Raw genomic sequence first — 23,758 nt, 5'->3', positions numbered from 1 at the left:
GCTCGGACATGATAAATTTTAATCCTATAATAACACCCTATGTTTTACCTATCACACCGTCCTGAGGAGACATGCCGCCATTCCTCATATTGAATGGGAAGGACATTGACTTTTTTACATGACCACACTAAGAAACCTTTGTAATTTACTATGATACCATTTTATCCTTGAGACTTTCACTATCAAGTAAAGTTGACCTTAATTTTCTACCCAATTTGATTTTCGACTATACAGTTTCAATTGCTATAATAAAAAAATATAATTAACCGGATTAAATAATGTATCATATAAAATTTTCGACCAATTGTCAAGATAAATCAAGTAGTACTTGCGATAAACGGCTCTAAAATTTAATATTCCTTAGTTACAAGTCTTATTTGAAGAAAAAATCTTTACAAATATATTATAATTGGAAATCAAACTATGAATGTCTAGATGACTACTTGACATCATTCCACTACACCATAGCCTCGGGGGCTAGATGGATATTTTGTCATGACCTTACAATGAGGTGATTAAGCACTTGAGGCATAAATGATCTATAACACATCAAGAAATTTGCCTCCATTACTGGCTCTAATACTAACAAGCAACTAACCCCAACAGTTAGAAGAAGGTAAATATCGTCCTCTCGAAACGGTGCGATGATTAAGACATGAGGTGTTGTCACATGAGATCTTAAAGTCGAAACTCGGCGTGTCCGAACATGTCTCCTCCTATGCCTTACCACCTATATTAATAACTAGTAGTCACCCATAATTTATCTCCTCCGTATTAGTGGAGGCGCTGGGACGAACAAATCATCTTATGCCACTAAATGCTAATTTATGCAAACCAAAGCTCTAGACAGCATGAATTCTAAATTGCATTATTTACAATATCGAAAACTCAGCTTTGCAGTTCTAATGTCTTGGAGATGTGAAGTGCCTAGATCCCTGACCACATGAACAAAATATACAGAGCTCTAACATTTTGCGAATGTTTGACAAAGATCTAGTTCAGACAACAGGCAGTTGGAAGAAATAGGAGTGTGATGTTCTGAACACTTGATCTTTTATAACTTCCAATAAATACCCATCCGATGCAACACACCTGCCACGAGGGCCCAAAACAAGATCTGGGCAAATATGACATAAAGAAGAACACCCACTCGTCGTGAACGCCACACTTGGATGAATACGTGCTTCCGAATCCAATAGACCTGCAAGTATGGAGAAAAGGTTTAAAGAAGCTATACTAATCAAAAGATTTAATAACCCTAACCAAAATGGGTAGCAAATAATTTGAGAAAAATGCATAAGCATAGAAGTTCCGAGGCACGTACCAGTGTGTTGTTAGTGGTCTCATAATACCACCCATTCAAAAAACCCTCAAATATTCCCTCCGCTGCCATTACAAAGACGAGCATTGCATTCATTCCAATCCATTCCAATGGCAGAAACAAATTACGGAAGCCCAAAATGTCAACCTGGAATAGAAAGTAAAAATATACGAGGACAGCCACAATATGTAATATCTCCCATAAAATCCTACATCTGTCATAAAGCAGATTTCCTATGAAAATTGAACAAAGTGAATCAAAATGAGACGAGCATGATCTCTCGCAGAGTTGATAAATGGAAAATAGTGCATGAACATATACTCCAAACAATGAATATTTAACTATAAACAATGACATGAAAGAAGTTGGGAGGAGACTTCTTATGGAAAGTTATTGGCGAGTCAAAGAAACCAATACTAGAAAACCCTCGCCTCTAGTCTTCCAAATGAACAAAACTAAATTTGCTAAAAATAAAAAATAAATAAAAATAATGGAGCACAATACCAGAACATAGAAGGTGCAGAAAAGTATTCCGGATGTTCCAGCTGTAACACAAACATAGCTGAAGCTATACAGTTGCTTGTTCAACGGGATTGCTGCAAAAGTTCGATAAAGTGACAAAAAAGGTAGTAATATTGGAAAGCAATCAAACTCCAAATAAGGTTGAAATACATGTAAGATCTCTTACCATGTGAAAAATGTAAAACAATTCCAAGCACAAGGAGAGCAGCTCCAATTGAAAACCAATGTTTTAGCCTGTCCAAGTGACCCTGAGAGATCATGGCAAGGTATAAAAGAAAGGAAGAAGCAGATGTTAGAATTGTTCAATTCACCTATCTATTTGTTCATGCAAACATAAAGTAAACCTTCATATGCACAAGCACATGGCCAAAATGTACTCCAATAATTGTGCTCAGAATAGCAGAAATTGAGCTGCAAAAAGATTCGAGATTAAGATGACATGGATAACAAGCACAGGAAATAGAGGGAAAAAAGACGATTTGGAATTTTGAACAAATGAGGATTTTGGATTTTTACTCACCTAGCATGTTCAAGCATAATTATTATTTGAAAGTAAAGAAGGATATTCACGAGTAACTTTTGTCCTACAAATAGAGATAGCATGAGCAGATTAGAACCTGAGTCATCTAACCACACTACAAACCTAAGGCTGGTTTCACATCTGATAGACATTATTTTTGAGCATGACACTAGATATCGGTTGAAATACTTATATATAAGCAAATTAATTCCTTGAGTGTCTGCACCTGCCGAGAGAGAGAGAGAGAGTTGAGTTGACTATTCATCCTAATGTCGGGTGAATGCGGATCATTAACAGAAGTTAACTCCCCCAAATAGCACTCAAACAAGATGTTGACCAGCGTGAATCCAAGCACCCAAGAAGCATCAACCATATTGCATTTACTGGCTCCATTCAGAAGGTATTGCTTCATCCAAAAAAAACCTTTGAAGAGATTGTCCACTGCCAAATCCAAGCAATGCACCATAAATGTTGATCCATTGAGTGGTACACTAAAATCTCATCTGTTGAAATACTTTTCAATAAATGTATAAAATGTTTCTGATCTAGACATTGGATGAGTTCTTACTATGTTCGGTGGTGCAATTAGAAATGATCAACAGGGTTTCAATGCTCCAACTACTAGAGAGCTAATCCATCAAGGAATAAGGCAAAAGGTCAATTAAATGCTCCATCACACCTAGTAAAAAGAAACTCCACCTTTAATTAAGCACTTATGAACTTGCTACCTAGCCCTTCACTACATCGCCAATGGTGTCACAAAAAATCAACCTCTTGATCCTCTATTTCCCCTGAGGTGTTCTATAACACGAAAAAGGTTTTGTTTTTTGAACATCACTAAAGCTCAATTTACTCTGTAGGACAGCAAATTGAAGAGGTAGATTGCACGGGAGTCAAGACACTTTCCTGTTACAAGAAGAGAGTCTCAAGACAAACGTAGGCGAAAGAGAATAAGTTGCCTAACAAGCTAACGATGTGGATCAAGCTAAGGCTATGGAAGAAAAGGAGCAACCCATTCTAAATACTAATGATGATCTATTATGCATCAATGGAGGCCCAATTACAAAAAGCTAAGGCTAAAATGATGAAGTTAGTACTAATGTGCTAATTGAAGATGTGAAGGTCAAAGCTACAATTGAAGAAGGTTTGACTAAGAGCAAGTCATGCGGCTTAGGCAATCTAATTCAAGCCTTAGATGGGCTTAATTAGCCACTTAAGTCTCATGTCTATGTAGTGGGGATATGTTTGATATGTAAGCTCAATTTAGGCTCAATTTCTTCCTTTATTTGGATTGTAATGGTGCCATAAGCTCAAAATAGCTAAGTAGTCTATGTAGGCCTTTATTAAATAGGCTTTATTTAGGCCTTCACCCTATAGCTATAAATAAAGGGGGTGACAGCCACCCATGTATCTTTTGGCTTATTTCAATTTCAAGCATGATGAGGCTCTCACTTGTTGGTTCTTCATTGAACTAGAACTTATCAAGACATCCCCTTGTAGTGTTCAAAGACTTATCAACCTCAATTCCAAGGTTGTGGCGTCTTCCATCTCTTATACCAAGGTTCGTACTTTCTTAAGCATTGATCGAGGTTCTTCTCATCCATTTTATCGATTTAAACTTTCCTTATTTCTTCTTCAATTCATTGTGGATTCATGAGATTTTCTTCTCCTTGGGTTCACATCACTTCCTGTTATAGGAAGAGAGTCTCATGACAAACGTCAGCACCTTTATGTCAAGAGGAATGAGAATGAGTAGTAGTAGATCAGCAGTTTGTAAATGAGACTATCATCTCGACCAAGAAGTGTGTATTTTCCAACAAGATGGGGATGATGCAATAGTAAAAGTGAATATTGACCATAAATTCATCCGTATATCTTTATAGTGGCCCAAGACTCATTGGTACCCAGGTTGGTAAGTCCTGTACCAAGTATGATTCAATTCATTATCATAATTGCATTTTGTAACTGGCATTAGATGTCTCTTTCCAGAAGATATTTAAATACCAAAAATGTTGATTTACTTAATCTTTGTCTCTCTTTGATCTAGGTCTCAAGTGTCAAGTGACTTTTAATTCTCTATTTTACAATTTGTAACTGCCCTATCAATTACTTCATGGGAAAGGAATTCAAATATAAAAGTACAAAATTAATATGTAGAGCATTGCACATAGTATTTGCATATTCTGAAGCAAATTCAAAGTGTTTCAAATTATGGTAAAATATATATAAAAAATAGATATACATTTCTTATACTTGGAAATTAATGAATTATCGTGTAAATAAGAACTGAATCAAAATTGGCATGTCAAATAAAGGCATCTAAAGGGCATATTTTACATTAAATATATATAGCCAACCTAACAATCCCTTCAGGTTCAAATGGTGACTGGCACCATGCTGGAGCATCATTGCGCAAAGGTCCTTCATGGGGTGACTTAAAAGTGCAAGCCTGCATTACTTTGGAAAACAAATTTATCATAGTTGATAAATTTAAAATTTTAGTAAAACACCAAAAAAAAAAAAAGGAAATTTAATTGGCCGTCAATTATAACAAGACCACCTTTGTTCTTTTCCAAGCTGGATGGTGGTACATATGGTTGATACCCAACACTTGTCGGTCAACAAAAGCTACAGCATTGCAAGGAGGGTCCAACCTTCCTCTAGTACCACAAACTACCTAAACCAAAAAAATTAAAAAAAAAAAAATTAGCACACATGACCAAACAACTATACATGAGAACTGTGTTTATTGACAAAATGACTCAAATCAATGCTTTTGGACATTTTAACTCCTCACTTTACAAAGTACAAGAATTTTTTTTAACAAAGAAGGTATAGGAGGAATCTGATGGATTGTCACTTGTATAAAATGTTTGTTTGAGGACCAAATTGTAAATAAAATATGGCTTATATATATACACACACACCGTACGTAGGGATATAAGGATATAAATGAAAATCACAAATGCAGGCGGCAATCTTGAGGATTCCCCCATCCAACATGGCATCGGAACAAGTTAATCTTTTGCACTTTAGTTCCTTCTCCTTTCTCTACACAAGTCATCTTCCTCCTATATTTTGTGCGAACTGCCAACACTCCCTAGTTTTATTCTCATCTTCATTATGCTGTTCAATCTCCTTTGTCCCAATTAATTATAAATGCATTCAATTAGTTGCCTTTTGCACTCAACTTCGCAATAATTGTTTGTTGGCTCCGTAGTTTAAAATCTCGAACCATATTGGAATTTTGGCCTATGACTGGAACAATACAGTTTTGGTACCATACTATGCCGATATGGTTTTGGTATTTTTTTTAAATATAAAATATATTAATTAAAAAAAGATTTAACATAAAGATTTAAAAATATAAAAAAATAAATTTTTAAAAAAGAAAAACATGGAATCATAATACTCTCATATGATAAATAAATAAATAAATTATTATATAATTTTTAAATAAAATATATAGTTATAATTAATGAGATGATCTTATTAGGATTTAATTAAACTTATTTAGATTATCTCTATCATAGTTAGGAGTTGATTTAGATCATTAACATAAGTTTAATTAAAAAAATCCAACATGCTCATGTCTCACAACGCCCTTCAATGGGGATCGCAATCGACGGGGTCATGTGACCCCTCCGTTCCAGCAGACGGGATCGTTAACGAGGTCGTGCAACCCCTTCGTCACGGTCGCAAGCCTAGTGACAAGTGTTCCAATGCCGATCGACGGGTGGAGCAAAATGTTTCACCTTTTTCGTTCGTTACGTCACAAGATTTCAAACACGAATTGCCTCCTAAAGAACACAATACCCCAATAGAATGTGTTGCTGCAAGGAAAAAATATGCATGTTGTTAAAACAACTCATGCATTATTGCTTCCTATGGGAAATCCTCTCAAGTTTTGGAAGGATCTCATTCTCATTGCATGTTACATTACAAATACATTCCTTCTTTAGTTCCTCATTGTAAAATCTCTTTCACACTATTTTTCCTCATGATGCCCTCTACTTAAAAACTTGAATGGAGCCAAATTGTACTAGAGTTTTAGCCTTTGCTTAGAATGATAAAGTTTCAATACTGTATCGCACTATACCGATAAAATATGGTATTTATTTATTTTCAAATATATGAGTAAGCCGATTAAATAGTCGAGAACAATAGATTACAAAATATTGTCTTTCACTGGAATGATATTATTTCAGTATCGTACTGTGTCGTGCCCCTCCCGCCTACGAGCATCTATGTTGCAATCGACGGAGGTCGCGGTGGCCTCCACGACCCCGTGAAGGTCGCGAGCATCCCCGCCACGACCCCACGATAGCCCGCGGTGCAGTGCTGGGAAGAATGACAAATTTCGCTCATTTTGCACTGCATGATATGATTTTTTTTTAAAAAAATTATAATAATATCAATCACTTTGCTTATAGAGTTATCATCAAGTGTTTACATTATAACTGTGGGATGCGACATTTATATTCATATTATTAACAAAATTATGATGATAGTTTAGGAACTTTTTACATTTAATCTCTAAAAATTTGGTAACATCTCATACGTTCATGTCATAGTTATTTAAGGCATGAAACGCCCAAAAGCACATAGGTGTAGTGGGGCCGCGCTAGGCGCAAGATGAGGCACACGTCTTACCAAAATAAGGAGTTTTGGTATAAATTTTTGTAATTCAAACGTATATAGGGAATTTCTGTCAAAATATTTCACTAACAAAATTCAAATATTTCACAAATTATTAAAAAATAATAAAAATATAAAGGCATTCAAATATTGAAATAGTTTATCCTCATAATTAAAATCAAACTTCAAATTAAATCTGTGAGGAAAAAAACATACTATCATGATGAAACAAAAGGAGCAAAGCAAAAAAGTGTAGCCAAATCCAGAAGACTGATGTTGATGTTGTAGGCGAGAGAAGAGTTCACGTTTGAGAGGGGAGGGGAGGGGAGGGGAGGTTGATGCTAATTTTTTGGGGGAGAGGAAGAGACTAAGTGCATGAATGCAAGAGACTAAGGGAGGTTGATGTTCATTTTCTAGGGGAGAGGAAGAGTCACGCAAGAAAAATGTCGCATGAATGCAAGTTAATGCTAACGAATTATTTTAAAGGGTAAAAACTTCAATAAGGTGAGGAAAATCAGGCCTTAAGCGTGCCTTAACCTCTAAAAAGTGAGCGCTTAAGCGCGCTTCATTCAAGTATTAAGTCTCAGTCAGGCGCAAATGGCGCGCTTGGCTACGCCTTGAGCCTAGGCGCAACTAAGCGTACACTTTTCACAACTATGGTTCATGCTATATTGGAGGCTCGTGACTTTAAACATGGATGTTTTAAATAGTTTTGCATGCTAAAAGAAAAGGGAAAGTACAAATTTGGTAAAGCATTCAAGTAGAAAAATCAATTACTAAGTTTGGTTAAAAGTATTGATTACCTTGAAAACCTTTCTATTATCTTGGCTATCAATATTGTGCACTGTAAATTCCCAATCAGGAACATATGCCCCATATATCACTGAGAAGTAGATAACAATAACACATACACCAAGGAACCTGAGTAGGAAAAAGCACAGCGTTGACACATGAGAAAGTAGTAATTTAGTGAATGGCATGTAAAGTTTAACTTGGCTATCTAGTACAAGTACAATAGTAGCAATAGTATATGCTAAAAGTTTATTGTATAAAGTCAGGATGGAATGCTCAAATTGAGTGGAATTGACGAGTCTAATTATGATTGCTATCATCAGCTTGTTCAGTATTAAATTATATAACTAGTACCAAATGTCGGTAAAATAAATTATTCAAAATTTTCCATAATTCTCATTTCTTTGGCATAATCATATAATATTTAATGGAGTATATGTATTAATTCTTTTGATGGTATACGTTTGGCATAAAGATCAAGAGAAAGGAATACGTTTTGCCTGTTTAGATAGGAGAGAGAAAAAAGGAGAAAGGATTCCTGGTAAAAAGAAATATATATGGTTCCCTTGTTTGAATAAAGTAGTGGGAACTGTGTCAAAAGAGAAGAGAGTTTGATGGTAATTAAGTCTAATTTCAATCTACTGATTTTGCTGATATTAATCATGCAAGTCTAGTTGATAGATACCAGTAAGATATAATGCATAATAGCATATTTCATATTGATGTTGATTGATCAATTTAGATTGCACAATGAAATATTTTTAGTTGATATGCTTGAGTTGATCGTGTTATTATTCTTGTATGTTGTAGTCAAAGAGATCATGCATGAATGTTCTTTCTTTATATATTGGTATTTGTTATTGATCATATATGATGATAGTATTCCTTTAGAACCCATGGTTACATACAATGATGTAATATGATCAGTTTTTTAACTTTAACCTTTCCTTTGAACCTGTTGAATACTTCCAAAGATTCCCTTGATTGTAGGGATTATGATTGATTTAGATTCCTTTGATTATTGGGATTGAGATTGATCTTGATTGTATTCCCTTAACTGTAGGGATTGAGATTGATTTTTCTTTTCTCTCCTTATGTATATAAATACCTATATGTAAACATATTAATAATAACATAGAAAGATTTTCTCTTCTCCACATGGTATCAGAGCCAAGTTGAAAGGCAAACCCCTTTTTTTTTCTTTCTGCGCAGTCGTTCCTTGCGCCGTAGCATCGCGCACGCCTCTTCGCACGCATATCGCAACCCCTCTTCGACAACCGCCCGACACTGCCGCCCTCCTCTCCTCTTCGCGAACTGACACCGGCATTTTCCTGCGTCATGAGTACACCGTCCTTCGTCCTCTCCTGCAGTCCGGTGATGGAGAGAGGCTCGGGAGATCAGCAGTTTGGCAGCAACAGGGATTATTCTTCCTGCAGTTCCACTGTCCTCACCTATCTTCTTGCATCGCTTGAGCCTTTCTTTGTCGTGTGCCCTCTTTCACCGAGCTGATCAATGGCTTTCTCCAACACTCTAAAGCCAGATATTTCAATCTTTATCAACCACATCATTGCACCACTCTCTTCCAAGCAGTTGAATGGTAAGAACTACTCTTCTTGGGCCTCTCACATTGAGCTTTGGCTTGTTGGACAAGGTTATGAAACACATCTCACTCACACCGAAGAGAATGTCTAAGTCGTTGATCATCTTCTATGGAAAAAGGTTAACGTCCAGTTGTGTTGCATTATCCGAGCCACCATCCATCTATCTCTTAGATGTCTTCCGCACTCACAAAACTTGTAACTCTGTTTGGACACAGGCTCAACAACTCTTTACAAACGCCTCTCGGCGACTCTATCAGGTTTGTGAAGATCTCATGACCATCCTCAGTGCCTATCAGGTTAAGGATTCAATGTCTACCTATATAGGTTCAGTCTCTGATCTTCTTTGTGACTTCAATGAACTACTTCCACCTGTGGCCACTCCTGTTGCGGAGCTTGAAAATTGGAAGAAATTTTTTGTCTCTGACTTTATATGGTCTACCCACAGATTATTCTTATGTTCGCGATCAAATCCTGGGCAGCCCCATAAAAGCTACCATGGACAGTACATGGGTAACTCTCCTCCATGTCCCTGCCAAAGTCTTGACATTGCCTCCTTCCGTTCATGTTGACTCGTCAACTTTGGTCTCTCGAAACAACAACAGACCTCCACCTCGGAAGGGTGGCAGAGGACGTCCTTGGTGTGATCACTGCCACCGACCAGGCACACAATTGATAAGTGTTGGAGTCTCCATGGTCGACCTCCTCGCGCTGCTCATATCGTTCAGAGTTCTGTCACTTCTTCAACTTCCGCTACACAATTGCCACCGGATCAAACCCCACCGCCTTCCTATGATGACTTTCTAAAATGGTATGAGGATCATCAGGCTTCAGATTCCACTACTGCTGTCGCACACGCTGGTAATTCCTTTACTGGCATATCTCGCTCTTCGGGTCTTTGGTTTCTTGACTTTGGGGCCACCAATCATATCACTAGTAATAACTCCCTTTTTTCTTCTCTCTCTACTTCCGGTTATTTACCCTTTGTCACCATGGCCAATGGTTCCCAAACTCAGTCCAGGGTGTTGGTATTTTTCATCCTTCCCCGTCTCTTTCTATCCATAATGTTCTTTATGTCCCCGGAGCTCCCTTTAATTTATTGTCCATAAGCCAACTTACTCGGACCTTTGATTGTGTCTTCTCTTTTACTAAAACTTCTGTTTCCTTATAGGACCGAAGTACGAGGAGGATGATTGGCTTCGAATGTGAGTCTCATGGCCTATACAGCTTCAATAACCCTCTCTTGTTGGTTCGGTGACGACATCTCCACTTCTTATTCATGATCAGTTGGTACATCCAGGTCTGGATAAGTTAAAATAATTACGTCTTAGTCTTTCTCACTTAGAGTCTTTGTCTTGTGAGTCGTGTCAATTAGGAAAACATATTCGCAGTTCTTTTTCTCCTCGTACTGTGAGTCGGGCTACGTCCCCTTTTGCTTTGGTTCATTCTGATGTTTGGGGTCCGAATCGTATTTCTTCTATATTGGGATCATGACATTTTGTTGCTTTTATAAACGATTTTTCTTGTTGTACTTGATTATATCTGATGAAGGATCGTTCAGAATTGTTTCCTATTTTTCAATCCTTTTTCCATGAAATCAAAACTCAATTTGGTATTTCTCTTCGAACTTTGCAAAGTGATAATGCACGCGAGTATCTATCTACTCAGTTTCGTACCTTCTTGACATCTCATGGTGTGTTGCATGACATCACACGTCTTGCCCTCATATTACTCAACAGAATGGGGTTGCAGAACGTAAGAATCGTCATCTCCTCGAGGCCATCCGAACTCTTCTTCTCCACTCTCACGTTCCTCATCAGTTTTGAGGTGATGCTGTACTTACTGCGTGTTATCTCATCAATCACATGCCTTCCTCAACTCTCCAGGGTAAAATACTTCATAATGTAATTTATCCTCATCAGTCTCTTTATTCTTTACCACTTAGGGTCTTTGGTTCTATATGTTTTGCTCATGCTCTTGATCCTCGCATTGACAAACTCTCTCCCTGGTCTCATAAGTGTGTCTTCCTTGGATACCCCCGGTCTCAGAAAAGGTATAAGTGTTATTCCCCTACTTTTCGTCGGTACTTTATCTTTGTTGATGTCACGTTCTTTGATTCGGTTCCCTTTTTTGGGTCTCACGCATCTCCATCCTAGTTCTCTCCTTCTCTGCCTGCATCAGTGACTATCTTTTATCCTTCGGGGGACGTCTATATCACCTCCAGCCCCATCTCCTCCTTTGCAAGTTTATCGGTGTCATTCTCGTCCTGCTTTGCCGCCGCCCATCACTAACATTGCCATAGACACATCTTTGGAGCCGAGTCATTCGCCTCTTCCTCCGATCCTATCCCCTAAGTCTGATATTCCCATTACACTTCAGAAAGGTATGCGCTCCACTCGGAATCCTTCTCCTCATTATATTTCCTTGAGTTATCATTGTCTTCCTCCTTCCTACTTTTCTTGTCTTTCTTCCTTGTCGTCTGTCTCTCTTCCAAAGACTGCAGATGATGTCTTTGCCCATCCAAGATGGAAACGGGCTATGCTCGATGAAATGTGTGCCTTGCAACACAGTAGGACTTGAGACCTCGTTCCTTTACCACTTGGGAAGTCAGTTGTTGGTTGTCAATGGGTGTATACGGTGAAAGTTGGTCCAGACGACACGGTTGACCGGCTTAAGGCTCACCTCGTCGCTAAAGGCTATACTCAGATCTTCGAATAGGATTATGGGGATACTTTTTCTCCTATTGCCAAGATATGCGCTTTTTCCTATCTATTGTTGCGATTCGACATTGGCCTCTTTATCAGTTCGACATCAAAAATACATTCTTACATGGTGACCTGCTCGAGGAGGTCTACATGGAGCATCCTCCGTGTTTTGTTGCTCAGGAGGAGTCTTCTGGTCTTGTATGTCGCTTGCGAAAATCTTTATATGGCCTCAAGCAGTCACCCAGGGCATTTAGTACTGTAATTCAACAGTTTAGCATGACTTGGAGCGAGGCTAACCATTCTATCTTTTATCGCGACTTATCTACTGGTTGCATCTACTTAGTGGTTTATGTTGATAATGATCATCTCGGGATTTCACAAGTAAAATAACATCTTTTCAAATATTTTCAGACAAAAAATCTCAAATATTTCTTGGGGATAGAAATAGCACAGTCTAAAGATGGGATCATCATATCCCAAAGGAAGTATGCAATGGATATTTTGGAAGAAATAGGAATGTTAAACTCAAAGACAGTCAACAACCCCATGGATCCTAATATCAAGCTTCTGCCAAATCAGGGGAGTCTCTTTCAAATCCTGAACGGTACAAACGATTAGTAGGGAAACTAACCTACCTTACTGTTACTCACCCGGATATCTCGTTTGCAGTAAGTGTAGTAAGTCAGTTTCTCAACTCTCCATGCAAGGAACATTGGGATGTTGTGACTCGCATTATTTGATATATCAAAGGTCCACCAGGAAAGGATCTTTTGTATAAAGACAAAGGATATACTCGAGTTGTAGAATATTCTGATGTAGATTAAGCAAGATCTCCCACTGATAGAAGATCCACTTCTGGGTTTTGTATATTTGTCGGAGATAACCTTGTTTCTGGGAAAAGCAGAATGTTGTAGCAAGATCTAGTGCAGAGGCAGAAGATCGAGCTATAGGCATAGCTAGTCAAGAGCTTATATGGTTAAAACAGTTGCTTCAGGAACTAAGGTTTGGAGGAGAGGTTACACAAGTATCACTTATATGTGACAACTAGGTCGTCATGCATATCGTCTCGAACCCAATTTTCATGAGAGGACAAAGCATATTGAGGTTGACTATCACTTTATCAGAGAGAGTCATATCTAGAGAAATATATATTAACTTTGTCAATTCACATGATCAACTAGCAGATATATTCACTAAGTCACTGAGAGGTCCCCGAATTGACTATATATATATATATGATCTATATTCTCCAGCTTGAGGGGAAGTGTTGAATACTAACGAAGATTCCCTTGATCGTAGGGATTGTGATTGATTTAGATTCCCTTGATTATTGGGATTGAGATTGATCTTAATTGTATTCCCTTGACTGTAGGAATTGAGATTGATTTTTCTTTTCTCTCCTTATGTATATAAATACCTACATGTAAACATATTAATAATAATATAGAGGGATTTTTTCTTCTCCACAGAACTCATTGCATGCAAAGTTGGCTGCAGTACTATAGGACAGTAGATTATTTACACCACTGCAATGCAAGCGCTAGGTAACCCTCTCAATGGGAAACCATAGTGATTTTCCATCATAATCACTGATAACTTTATAGAATAATTGTAGGATGTGCAATGTGGTCATTATAGGCTCACATTCAAGTACAAGAGATGTTTGAATTTTCACCAATTTTCTTGTTGATCATGCACTCTTGTATTTTAGCAGTGTAGCAGTTAGTATTATAATGCACCAAATGTAAAGGTAGTTATGTTGTGGTTATTGTTGTTGCTGTTATCATAGGCTACTAGTTATGTTGCTGATGCACCCATAGGTTTTTTGGTTTTGAAATTTAAGAAAATGTGGAGGTTTAATAGCTAATAGATTTATATTACACTTTCTTATTGTGACTTAGTTATATTTATGATTCAAAGTATTTTTGTCCCTATTTGGCATATTTATGCTTGCTTGTGATCTTGCCTCAAGTTGTAGGAGTGGATATCAAATTGGTTGTTTTGGTAGACTAATTGTTAAGCTTAGCTCTGACACTTGCATTAACTTTATATACTCTAAAACTCCTCTCTTTCTCCCCTTGCCTCCTTTCTCTTCCTTAAGTAGAACAATGAGAATGAAATTGATACAAAAATATAATAAATGACATATAAATATTGTTTTCATATTTCACTCCTAGGACAAAAGAACAATTTGAATAGTCATTGAGTTCATAACTTTTAATCACCAAATTCTTTTCATTAATTAGACATCATATGGGTAGCAACTGACAATTTGAAAAAGACAACTCAACTTGTATTGCATTAACTTTAACTGTTCCAAAATGATTGTCCAGGAACAAAATATATATATATATATATATATATATATATATCTTAGGGAGAGGAGAAATAAGTTTTACCACTGCCACCAGTACAACTTAAATATGGAATAGCCTGTAGTTTGCTGACCCTCAAATTTTGCATCCTTGATCAGGATTTCCAAGACAGCTACTACCATATATGCCAGAGCTATTCTCTGAAAAAGCAAAGTACAACAGACAAAAATGAGTTTGAATAGGCGTAGTTCAGATGAGTGCTTTAGATTGTAAAATCATTTGTTCCATGTCGAACCTGAAGGATGCCACACCATCTTATTTGTTTCATGTCAACTCCGTAAGTGAGATTGTCAGGAGCATGAGAATAGCCACCTGTAAAGTTAGCATCTAACGCATTAGTACAGGTGGAAGGAGCTAAAGAAACACTTAAAAGGTTTCGCTTAGTGAAAATGTACTATGAGATTTCTCTGAGAATAATTGTGCGGATTGTGGCATTGAATTGATATACTGGATATTAAATTATTGAAAAGTGCTCAATTCTACAAAAAGTGTTAGACATTGAGTTTTAATTGATTTAAAATTTTAGCGCCTTAAATGATTTTTTCAAATTTTTTAAATGGAGAAATAAGTTGAACCGGATGGATAAATTTAATTTGGGCAACAAGTTGAAATCAAATTGGGTTCGGATTGAACCCATTGGGTAAAATTAAAGTCATGTTGATTTGAACCAGTGTCGATTTGTGTTCAATCGGGTTGGGACAAATTAGGGAATCTTAAAGAGTTAGGAATTATTTTCTCTCTCTTCTCTCTCACCCACTCGCAACTCTCATTCTCACCCATCCAGGTCACTCCTCTCCTTCCTATTCACAATGATTTCCCAACCTGACATGCTCCCTTCTTCTCATATTAAAAATTATTTTATAAAATTTTGAACCAACACCGTTGAAAATAGAATTTGGATGTTGAGTTGAGGTTGAATTAGGTTCAAATTAAACACACCAGGTCAGCGTATAGATTAAGATTATGTGGGTTCCAACCAGGGTTGATTTGGGTTTGATTTAGTCAATTTATAACCAAACAAAATTTCAAATGGGTTAACACATTCAATCGGTTTAAAACGAATTAATTTTTATGTTTTTGAGGAGTTAAGGTTAATTTTCTTTCTCTACTTTTTCTCTACCTCGAATTTCCTCTCCCATGCGACATCTTGCCATGCCGCATGCGTTGAAGCCTCCTCCATGCACTAGCCTCTTTCCCTTATCCTCTTCTTCCTTCTCCTCTTCTTCCGGCATCATTCCAGAAACTCTCCTTCCCAGCAACAACAACATTTCCTCTTCCAATAGCCGCTCCTCCCTCTTCTTTTCCCTCGATTTTCTTCTTCCTTCTTACTATTCTCCCAACAAGGGGGCCAGCATCACAACACCTCTTTCTCATTTGGTCTCTCTTCCCACCAACACTAGTAGCTTTCTTCATCTTCTTCTAGCCAACAATAGAGCCTCTCCTCCCCTCTACCAGTGTTGGTAATAATGTTTCTCCTGAACATCTCGTGGCCGAAGTTGTACTACATTTTCCTTCGGTGATAAACCATCTTTTGTTTCTTCTACTCTAAGATTTGCTTTCTTGGATTTGGAATCCTTCAATAATTAAGTTTCAGTGATACCTGAGGAGATGACCCCTAGACACATTAACAGAATGATCCTGAGACATGTCAACAAATCCGAATATACATGGCTTCTATCCACATCAGCATGCATGTAAGGGCACTCGATGACTCAAGTGTCAGGATTCGACAACTTAAAGCAACAAGGGCAAGACATGCTTCAGGTCTCGAGACTAAACAAGTTGGTTCGGCAAAGAAAATGATTCGACCTCAAGGGACTGGGCCGCAAGTAGGTGTGAAGAAGCCGAAAAGCAAGTGCTTCACATGCAAGCAATCTAGACATTGGAAGGCGAACTGTCATCGCAGAAAGGAGAACAATAAAGGTATATCTCATTCATTAGTTAATGAAACATGTTTAGCGGTGTTATCTACCAGTACCTGGTGTGTAAATACGGGAGTCACTAATCATGTCTGCAATTCATTACAGGTCCAGAAAACCCGACGACTACATGAAGGGGAGATCACCATCTACATGGGCAATGCTACGAGAGTGGCGACTGTTGCAGTAGGAGATGTTTATTTATCTTTTGATAGGAATAAAACATTGATTTTGAGAAATTATCTTTACGTACCATGTTTTAGAAAGAACTTGATTCAATTTCTAAATTATTTAAGGATGGATATTCTGTTTCTTTTGATGACAAAGTGGTTGTCAAGAAAAATAAGGTGGTTATCTGTTCTGGTACGTTGGTTGATAATTTGTACACTCTTAATCCAATAACTCTCACGATGCAACAAATGGAAATTAATAATATACCTTCTAATTCTAATAAGAGAAAACAACCTTCAAAAATGAACCAAACGTATCTTTGGCATCTAAGGTTAGGTCATATTAACTTGAGTAGAATTCAAACGTTAATAGACGATGGACCTTTGGGTTCATTGGTGGTGGAAAACTTTCCAACCTGCGAATCTTGCTTGGAAGGAAAAATGACCAAGAGACCTTTTAAGGCACAGGGGTATAGAGCCAAAGAAGTGTTGGAATTGGTTCATTCTGATTTGTGCGGACCTATGACTATCTAGACGAGAGGTGGTTTCGAATATTTTGTCTCTTTTATAGACGACTATTCGAGATATGGGTACATTTACTTGATGCGTCGCAAGTCTAAGTGCTTTGATAAGTTCAAAGAGTACAAAACTGATATGGAGAAACGTCAAAGTAAAAGTATCAAGACACTACGGTCAGATCGTGGTGGAGAGTACCTCTTAGGAGAGTTTAGGAATTACTTATCAAAGGTCGGGATTCAATCCCAACTATTTGCACCTGGTATACCCCAACAGAATGGTGTGGCGGAACGAAGGAATATGACTCTTATGGAAATGGTTAGATCAATGATGAGTTATTCAGAATTACCAAATTCGTTTTAGGGATAGCTCTGGAAACGGCGGCGTATATTCTGAACTTAGTACCTTCTAAGTCAGTGCCCTCTACTCCCACAGAATTGTGGAACGAGCGTAAGCCTAGTTTGAAACACATTCAGATTTGGGGTAGTCCAGCACATGTGCTGAAGAGAGATGCTGATAAGTTACAATCACGTACAGAAGTTCGCTTGTTTGTGGATTATCCTAAAGGAACGAAAGGTAGTTTGTTTTATAGTCCTAAAGATCAGAAGGTCATTGTTAGCACCAATGCCCAATTTTTAGAAAAGAACTATGTAATGAACCACAAGCCCATGAGTAAAATTGTTCTTGAGGAAATAAGAGAGGGCACGTTTAATTTAGTACCAACGGTACAAGATGAGATACCACAAGAAACTACAACACGTGTCACAAATGATGCACAATTGCAGGTAGTGCCTCGTCGTAATGGGAGGGTTGTTCGGCAACCTGATAAATTCATAGTTTTGGGAGAGTCTTCGGACTTGATCCCTAGTGAACATGAACCTGATCCCTGGACATATGATGAAGCACTCCAAGACAAAGATGCAGCATCTTAGCAAAGTGCAATGAACTCTGAAATAGAATCTATGTATTCAAATCAAGTCTGGGAGCTTGTAGAACCACCAAATGGTGTAAAAGTCATTGGATGTAAATGGGTCTACAAAAGGAAAAGAGAGAAAGAGGGGAAGGTGGAAACCTTTAAAGCGAGGCTTGTTGCGAAGGGGTATACTCAGAAAGAGGGAATCGATTATGAGAAAACCTTTTCGTCGGTAGTCATGCTCAAGTCTATCCGGATTCTTTTATCTATTACTGCTCATATGGATTATGAGGTTTCACAAATGGATGTCAAGACAGCTTTCCTTAACGGAAATCTTGAAGAAAACATCTATATGAAGCAACCAGAAGAGTTCATTGCAAAGGACAAAGAGCATCTAGTTTGTAAGCTCAATCGGTCCATTTATGGACTGAAGCAAGTTTCGAGATCTTGGAACATCCGGTTTGATGAAGTAATCCAGTCTTATGGATTCATTCAGTGTCCGGATGAGTCTTGTGTATACAAGAAAAGTGACGGAAAAACTCACGAACCGGCTCAATTCGTTTACACCCCTAGTTTGAGTTCAATAAATTTATATGGATGAAAAATGATTAATTCATGGACAAGGGGTACTTCGAGAAAAGTTTAGTCAAGATGAATGTAATGGTTATATTATATGATTTCAATGGCATTAAAATTATAAATTATACTTATTTGATTGAGTATTCTAGTTTATGGCATATTAGACTTGGATATGTAAATTATAACACTTTGCAATGACTAGCGAATTTATATTTAATATTGATCCAACACAAATGTGAAACATGTATTGAAGCTAAAAATGACAATTAGATTTCCATTTAGTGGAAATAAACCACTCTAGAGTTAATCCATAGCAACATATGTGATTTAAAATTCATGAAAACTAGAGAAGATAAAACATATTTTATTAGTTTTCATGATGATTGTACAAGATACTATTATTACATGTATCTATTGAAAGGTAAAGAATAAGATGAAGCCTGGGAAACATTCAAAACTATAAGAATGAAGTTGAGAATTAAATTAGCCAACAAATTAAAATAATTTAAAGTGATTGATGTGGAGAAAATGATGGTCTATTTAATGAATTTTGCATAAAATCCAAAATTATACATCAAACTATAGCATAAGAAATTTGACAAAATTATGGTGTCAAATGATTTCAAAATTAATGAGTGTGATAAATGTGTATACAACAGAGGCACACATAATTAGTTTGTTATTGTCTGTCTATACGTAGACGACATGCTCATCATAGAAAGTAATCATGGTCTAATCATAACTACTAAGAAGATGTTAACCAATGAAAGATATAGATATAACGAACATTATACTCTAGATTAAGATCACAAAGACATCCGAAGGAATTATCCTTTTATAGTTTCACTATACTGAGACAATGCTAGGGAAATTCAAGGCACATGATATTTTTCATGTAAAAATACTAGTGGACTTAAAGCTTACATTTAGCTAAGAACCATGATGAACTGTATTACAATTAGAATACTCAAGGATAATTGATAATCTAATGCGCATCACTAATTGTACACATCCTCAAGGGCGGAGCCACCTTATGGCCTACCCGGCCTATAACCCGGGGGCCTGATGCCAACGACAAGGAGCGGCTGAATTTTCTATGGGAAAAAGAAAAAACATGTGAGAAGGAGAAGAAGGTAGCCTAGGTAGAAAAGAGAGGAAGTAGCTCAAATCCTTTTTTTTTGTCCGATCAACCCAGGGCTACAAATTTTCTTGCTCCACCATTGCACATCATAATATTGCCTACGCAACCCATAAATTAAGTAGATTTACAAGTAATCCAAATGAAATCTACATTAATAAAGGTTCTTAAATATTTAAGACATACCATAGATGGATTGCAATATATGAAATATCAGTAGTACTAGAAGGCCACTATAATACAAATTGAATATCCAACACACAAAACTCCAAATCAACTAATGGATATGTATTTCCATGGATGGTGGAGAGGTGTAATGGAAATCCACAAAACAAACATGTATAGCTCGATCTACTATGAAATCTGAGTTTATAGCCTGTAAAGTCATTGAAAAAGTCGAATGGCTCTATAACCTCTTGGAGGCTATCCCGTGTTGGACAAACCCAGTGTATGCCGTAATGATACATTATGATAATCAATCAACAATTGGAAAAACATAAAGTAGCATTACAATGGTAAGTCACAATATATTCATCGAAAACACAATACTATTAGGTAATTCATTTCAAAATGGAGTTCTTTTGATTATGTTAAATTGACAATAATTTGGTGAATCCGTTAAAAAAAGTTTAAGTGCATATCAAAAGGAATGAGATTAAAAATCTACAAATAGGAACATTTATACTGGTAAGACAGCCTTGTTAATTGGATATTACAAGATTTTGGTTCAATGGGATAATGAAATTATGAGAGTTCGTACAAGCACTTGGACTAGTTCTACTCTCATTCCTAGGATGGAAAAGTGTAGCCTACCATATGTGGTAATGTTAAGTTATAAACTTTTAATGATTCTTGTACTTAAAAAAGTAGAGTATGATAGAATAGTATGAAGACATGTCACTTCAATGAAAAACTTATGAATCCAAAATGTTAACCATGGCCAAAATGGACACATCCATTGAGTACTAAAAAAATATGAGAAAGGTTATTATGTAGGTACTATTGTCTTGATTTACACGAACAACTGAGTAGCTCAAGACATCCCTGATGCAATACTCTTTCCATTGAACTCTCTTTAAGTGTTTATATACATGCATGCATTAATTTTCATTCATATGGGGATTATTGAAAATTTTATTTCAAACCAATAAACTTTGAAACATAATTCGAGTGATTTTTGTTTGATAAAACTAAAAATTGATCAAATAATTAAAATATACATTTCCAATAGATATTTTTAGAATATTTAAATTCTCAAAATCAATTTTGAATGAACGGATAAATGAAAGGTGAAGGGAAAAAATCAATATCCTTTCCCACGTCAAAAAGGAAAGGATATTGAACTTTCCTTATATAATGTTTGTGTTGTGGGGGTTTACTTGGTTCAACTTGACCATACCCCAACCCTATAATGGTGAGGGAGGTGCGTAGCACTGACTAAGGTTGTGCACATCGCATTGGGTGCACTTTGCATTGTCGCGAGAAGCTTGAGGAGTCTTTCTTTATGTACAATTGAAATTAGGGTAGCTCGGTGTGGTTCAATCAATACAAGCAGCACACACGTGGCATTACACATGGAGTGGATGGATGCAATCTAGATCGTTGGGTTCAAATGGATGGATTAGATTCATCCAAATGAAAGGACACGATCTACATGTTGCGATGTTGATCGTTGGAATCAAGGTGGATGGATCAGATCTCGTTGATCCAAGAGACTCAATTATTCGCGAAAAGGCCCCTCTTACTCTTCATGATGTATAAATTTGTGCCCCCCTCCAAATTTGCAAAATCATCCAATTTAGGATACAAACACTCCATACTCATCCTTTCTTGCATTCTGGAGACTTTATTTGAAGTTTTTATTATTTGTAGTGCTACTATTACAAGATAAAAGTCATTGTATCTTAAGAGACAATTGTCAGATTATGTGAGCATCGTGTGGGGGGCAAATTCTTCTTAAAGAGATAGAATTCAATTTTAACCTCAACTTAGATTGCACCTTTTGCTACCTCCAACAAGAAATTATCATGGAAATGGTTAAAAATAACTCTTAAAAATTAGAGGAATGGGATAAAAATGTTTAAAAATTCTTTAAATTTTTTTATATATATAAAAAGACATTATGCCAAACAGATTTTCTTAATTTCTTTTGCATTCCTATCAAAATATAAACAAAAAAATGTAATTTTGTTTGGTTCCCAAACAGGGGCTTAAGCATTTCATCATTCACGTCGTTCATACTAGTTGTTGTAGTGGAGGAAAAAAGACCTCAGGATCGGGGTTGGTAATAATCTTAGAAATTCTAGTCTAACCTTGCAAGATGATACCCCAAAAGAGCAGTTTGAGCGTCCGAACCATCACCCTTCTGAAAGCCTGCAGCCGGCTCGGCATCCTCTGCAACAGATCATGCCCCAAAAGCAATTCAGTAATTTCCTTGCGGTGAACAAAAGTAATAATCGAAAATGATGTAAAAAAGAAAACAAAAAGTCGTCGAGAGGAATCAGTCAATGACAGTGAATAGGAAATTATACTGTGGCACGAAGCCCCAAATCAAGTGGTAGCAACTAACCTTGAGGGAAAGGGGGATCGCCATCCCGACGATGAAGAGGAAGAAAGGCATGACGAAGTCGGCGAGATTGCACCCATTCCACGGGGCGTGCCCAATGACCGGCCACTCGCCGCCGGCCCCGTCCACCAAGATCATCAACTGTGCTGACAACCAACCACATTAGAAATTACAATAGGTCAAACCAAGAGAGAGAGAAAGTACAGCGACAGTGAGGCCGCGGAAAATGTCCAGCGAGGCAATGCGATTTGTCCGTGCCGGGCGGCCCTTCTCTTCGGCAGCAGAAACAGCGGCGGCGGGATTCTCCTCATCGCCGTGAGATTGGCGGAGGGCATGTTGGCCGCTGGTCGCCATTTCTGAGGACTAGGTGCCGGGGCCTGGGTAGAAGATGAGTGGAGTGTTGAGTTCTCCCAATTTAAATGAGTGGCGTGTTCCGCGAGATTTTTTTTGATGATCGATTGGCTTCGAATGGAGGCGTCGTCGTCGTCGTCTTCCTTGTCGTCTCCTCTTCTTCTTCGAGGCGGCGTCCTTGTCGTCTTCTTCAATCTTCCTTGTCGTCTCCTCTTCTTCAATCTTGCTTGTCGTCTTCTATCGACCATGTTCACTACTCCTCATTTGATTTGATTTGGCAATAAATTTTTCAATAATACTGTGTTTAACTTATTTTTAACCATAACCTTCTCACCCACAAAATAGTCAAATAATACCTGATCTTTGGGTGGCTGGTTTGGTCCGATGAATATTTTCCTGTGTCATTGGTGCCTTTCCGCTTCATCACAACCTTGGCCAACTTTCTCATCAACGTCACTATAGATGGATTATTTTCTAACTGATTCATCTACAGATAAATTTGAAATATACTTTATACACGTTGATCTCTAAAACATTCAACCGCGTCAAATATAGTTGCATAATTTTTTTTTTAATTTAAATATTTAATTCTTTGAGTTGATTAAGTCTAAAATGATCGATCCATCCGACCTTACAAAAAATTTTAGCCGACTACCAAATAAACCAGAATGATATATAATTGCTCATATGACACTTAGATAATTCGTCACTACAAAATTCTTAAGTAAATCTAATTCATTTAATATCCACCAAAGTTAGAATATCCCGACAATTTCTCAAAAGAGCATACTTCAAGCTTGATTTTATCCAAAAGGCACACCAAATTTTCAATTTCTCAAAAGATACACCTAATTCTAATTTTATTCCTCTGACTAGAGATGATAATGGGTCGGGTTCGGATCGGATTCTATATCCTCCATCTCCATACCCATCGGGTATAAGATCTCTGATGGATATGCTCATACCCATTAAATGATCGGATATCTTCTATAGTTATAATTTTTTTTCTTTCTATCCAATTATTATCATTCAACAAAAATATATTACAATTAAAAACATATATATATATATATAATTAAAAAAATAGATTAAACATCTATATAATCTCCTCCTAATATCAACAAAAATAGTAAGT

At 37.1% G+C, this 23,758-nt stretch overlaps 1 protein-coding gene across 4 annotated transcripts; it reads right to left on the bottom strand.

The window, feature by feature from the left end:
• Nucleotides 1–843: 843 nt before the first annotated feature.
• Nucleotides 844–22,853, bottom strand: LOC121969926 (heparan-alpha-glucosaminide N-acetyltransferase-like). 4 transcript variants are annotated; one of them, XM_042520248.1, is made up of 14 exons: nt 22,477–22,853; nt 22,276–22,413; nt 22,019–22,100; nt 14,707–14,783; nt 14,496–14,611; nt 7,805–7,922; nt 4,924–5,040; nt 4,721–4,812; nt 2,188–2,254; nt 2,010–2,091; nt 1,826–1,917; nt 1,469–1,554; nt 1,325–1,386; nt 1,059–1,201 (listed from the first exon to the last, which is right to left on the bottom strand). In XM_042520248.1, exons 1-13 carry the CDS (start codon nt 22,624–22,626, stop codon nt 1,371–1,373), a joined length of 1,233 nt encoding a protein of 410 aa, XP_042376182.1. In that variant the 5' UTR covers nt 22,627–22,853; the 3' UTR covers nt 1,059–1,201; nt 1,325–1,370. The 4 variants fall into 4 exon arrangements, 3 of the variants coding, with proteins under 3 accessions (XP_042376181.1, XP_042376182.1, XP_042376183.1); XM_042520247.1 differs by lacking the exon at nt 1,469–1,554 and having other exon boundaries at nt 844–1,201; nt 1,325–1,468; nt 22,477–22,846; XM_042520249.1 differs by lacking the exon at nt 1,469–1,554 and having other exon boundaries at nt 22,477–22,850.
• Between the last annotated feature and the right edge of the window lie 905 nt (nt 22,854–23,758).

This window comes from Zingiber officinale, chromosome 4A, assembly GCF_018446385.1.
Source record: "Zingiber officinale cultivar Zhangliang chromosome 4A, Zo_v1.1, whole genome shotgun sequence".
Taxonomy (NCBI): domain Eukaryota; kingdom Viridiplantae; phylum Streptophyta; class Magnoliopsida; order Zingiberales; family Zingiberaceae; genus Zingiber; species Zingiber officinale.
This window is presented reverse-complemented; position numbering and strand designations above follow the sequence as displayed.

What these genes read in the sequence shown, in the direction of transcription:
- LOC121969926 (XM_042520247.1), bottom strand. Translation starts at nt 22,626, where the DNA reads ATGGCGACCAGCGGCCAACATGCCCTCCGCCAATCTCACGGCGATGAG. An exon ending in GATGGTGTGGCATCCTTCAG is followed by an intron (nt 14,612 to 14,706) that starts GTTCGACATGGA and finishes TTGCTTTTTCAG; the next exon opens with AGAATAGCTCTGGCATATAT. An exon ending in TGTTTTACATTTTTCACATG is followed by an intron (nt 1,918 to 2,009) that starts GTAAGAGATCTT and finishes GAACTTTTGCAG; the next exon opens with CAATCCCGTTGAACAAGCAA.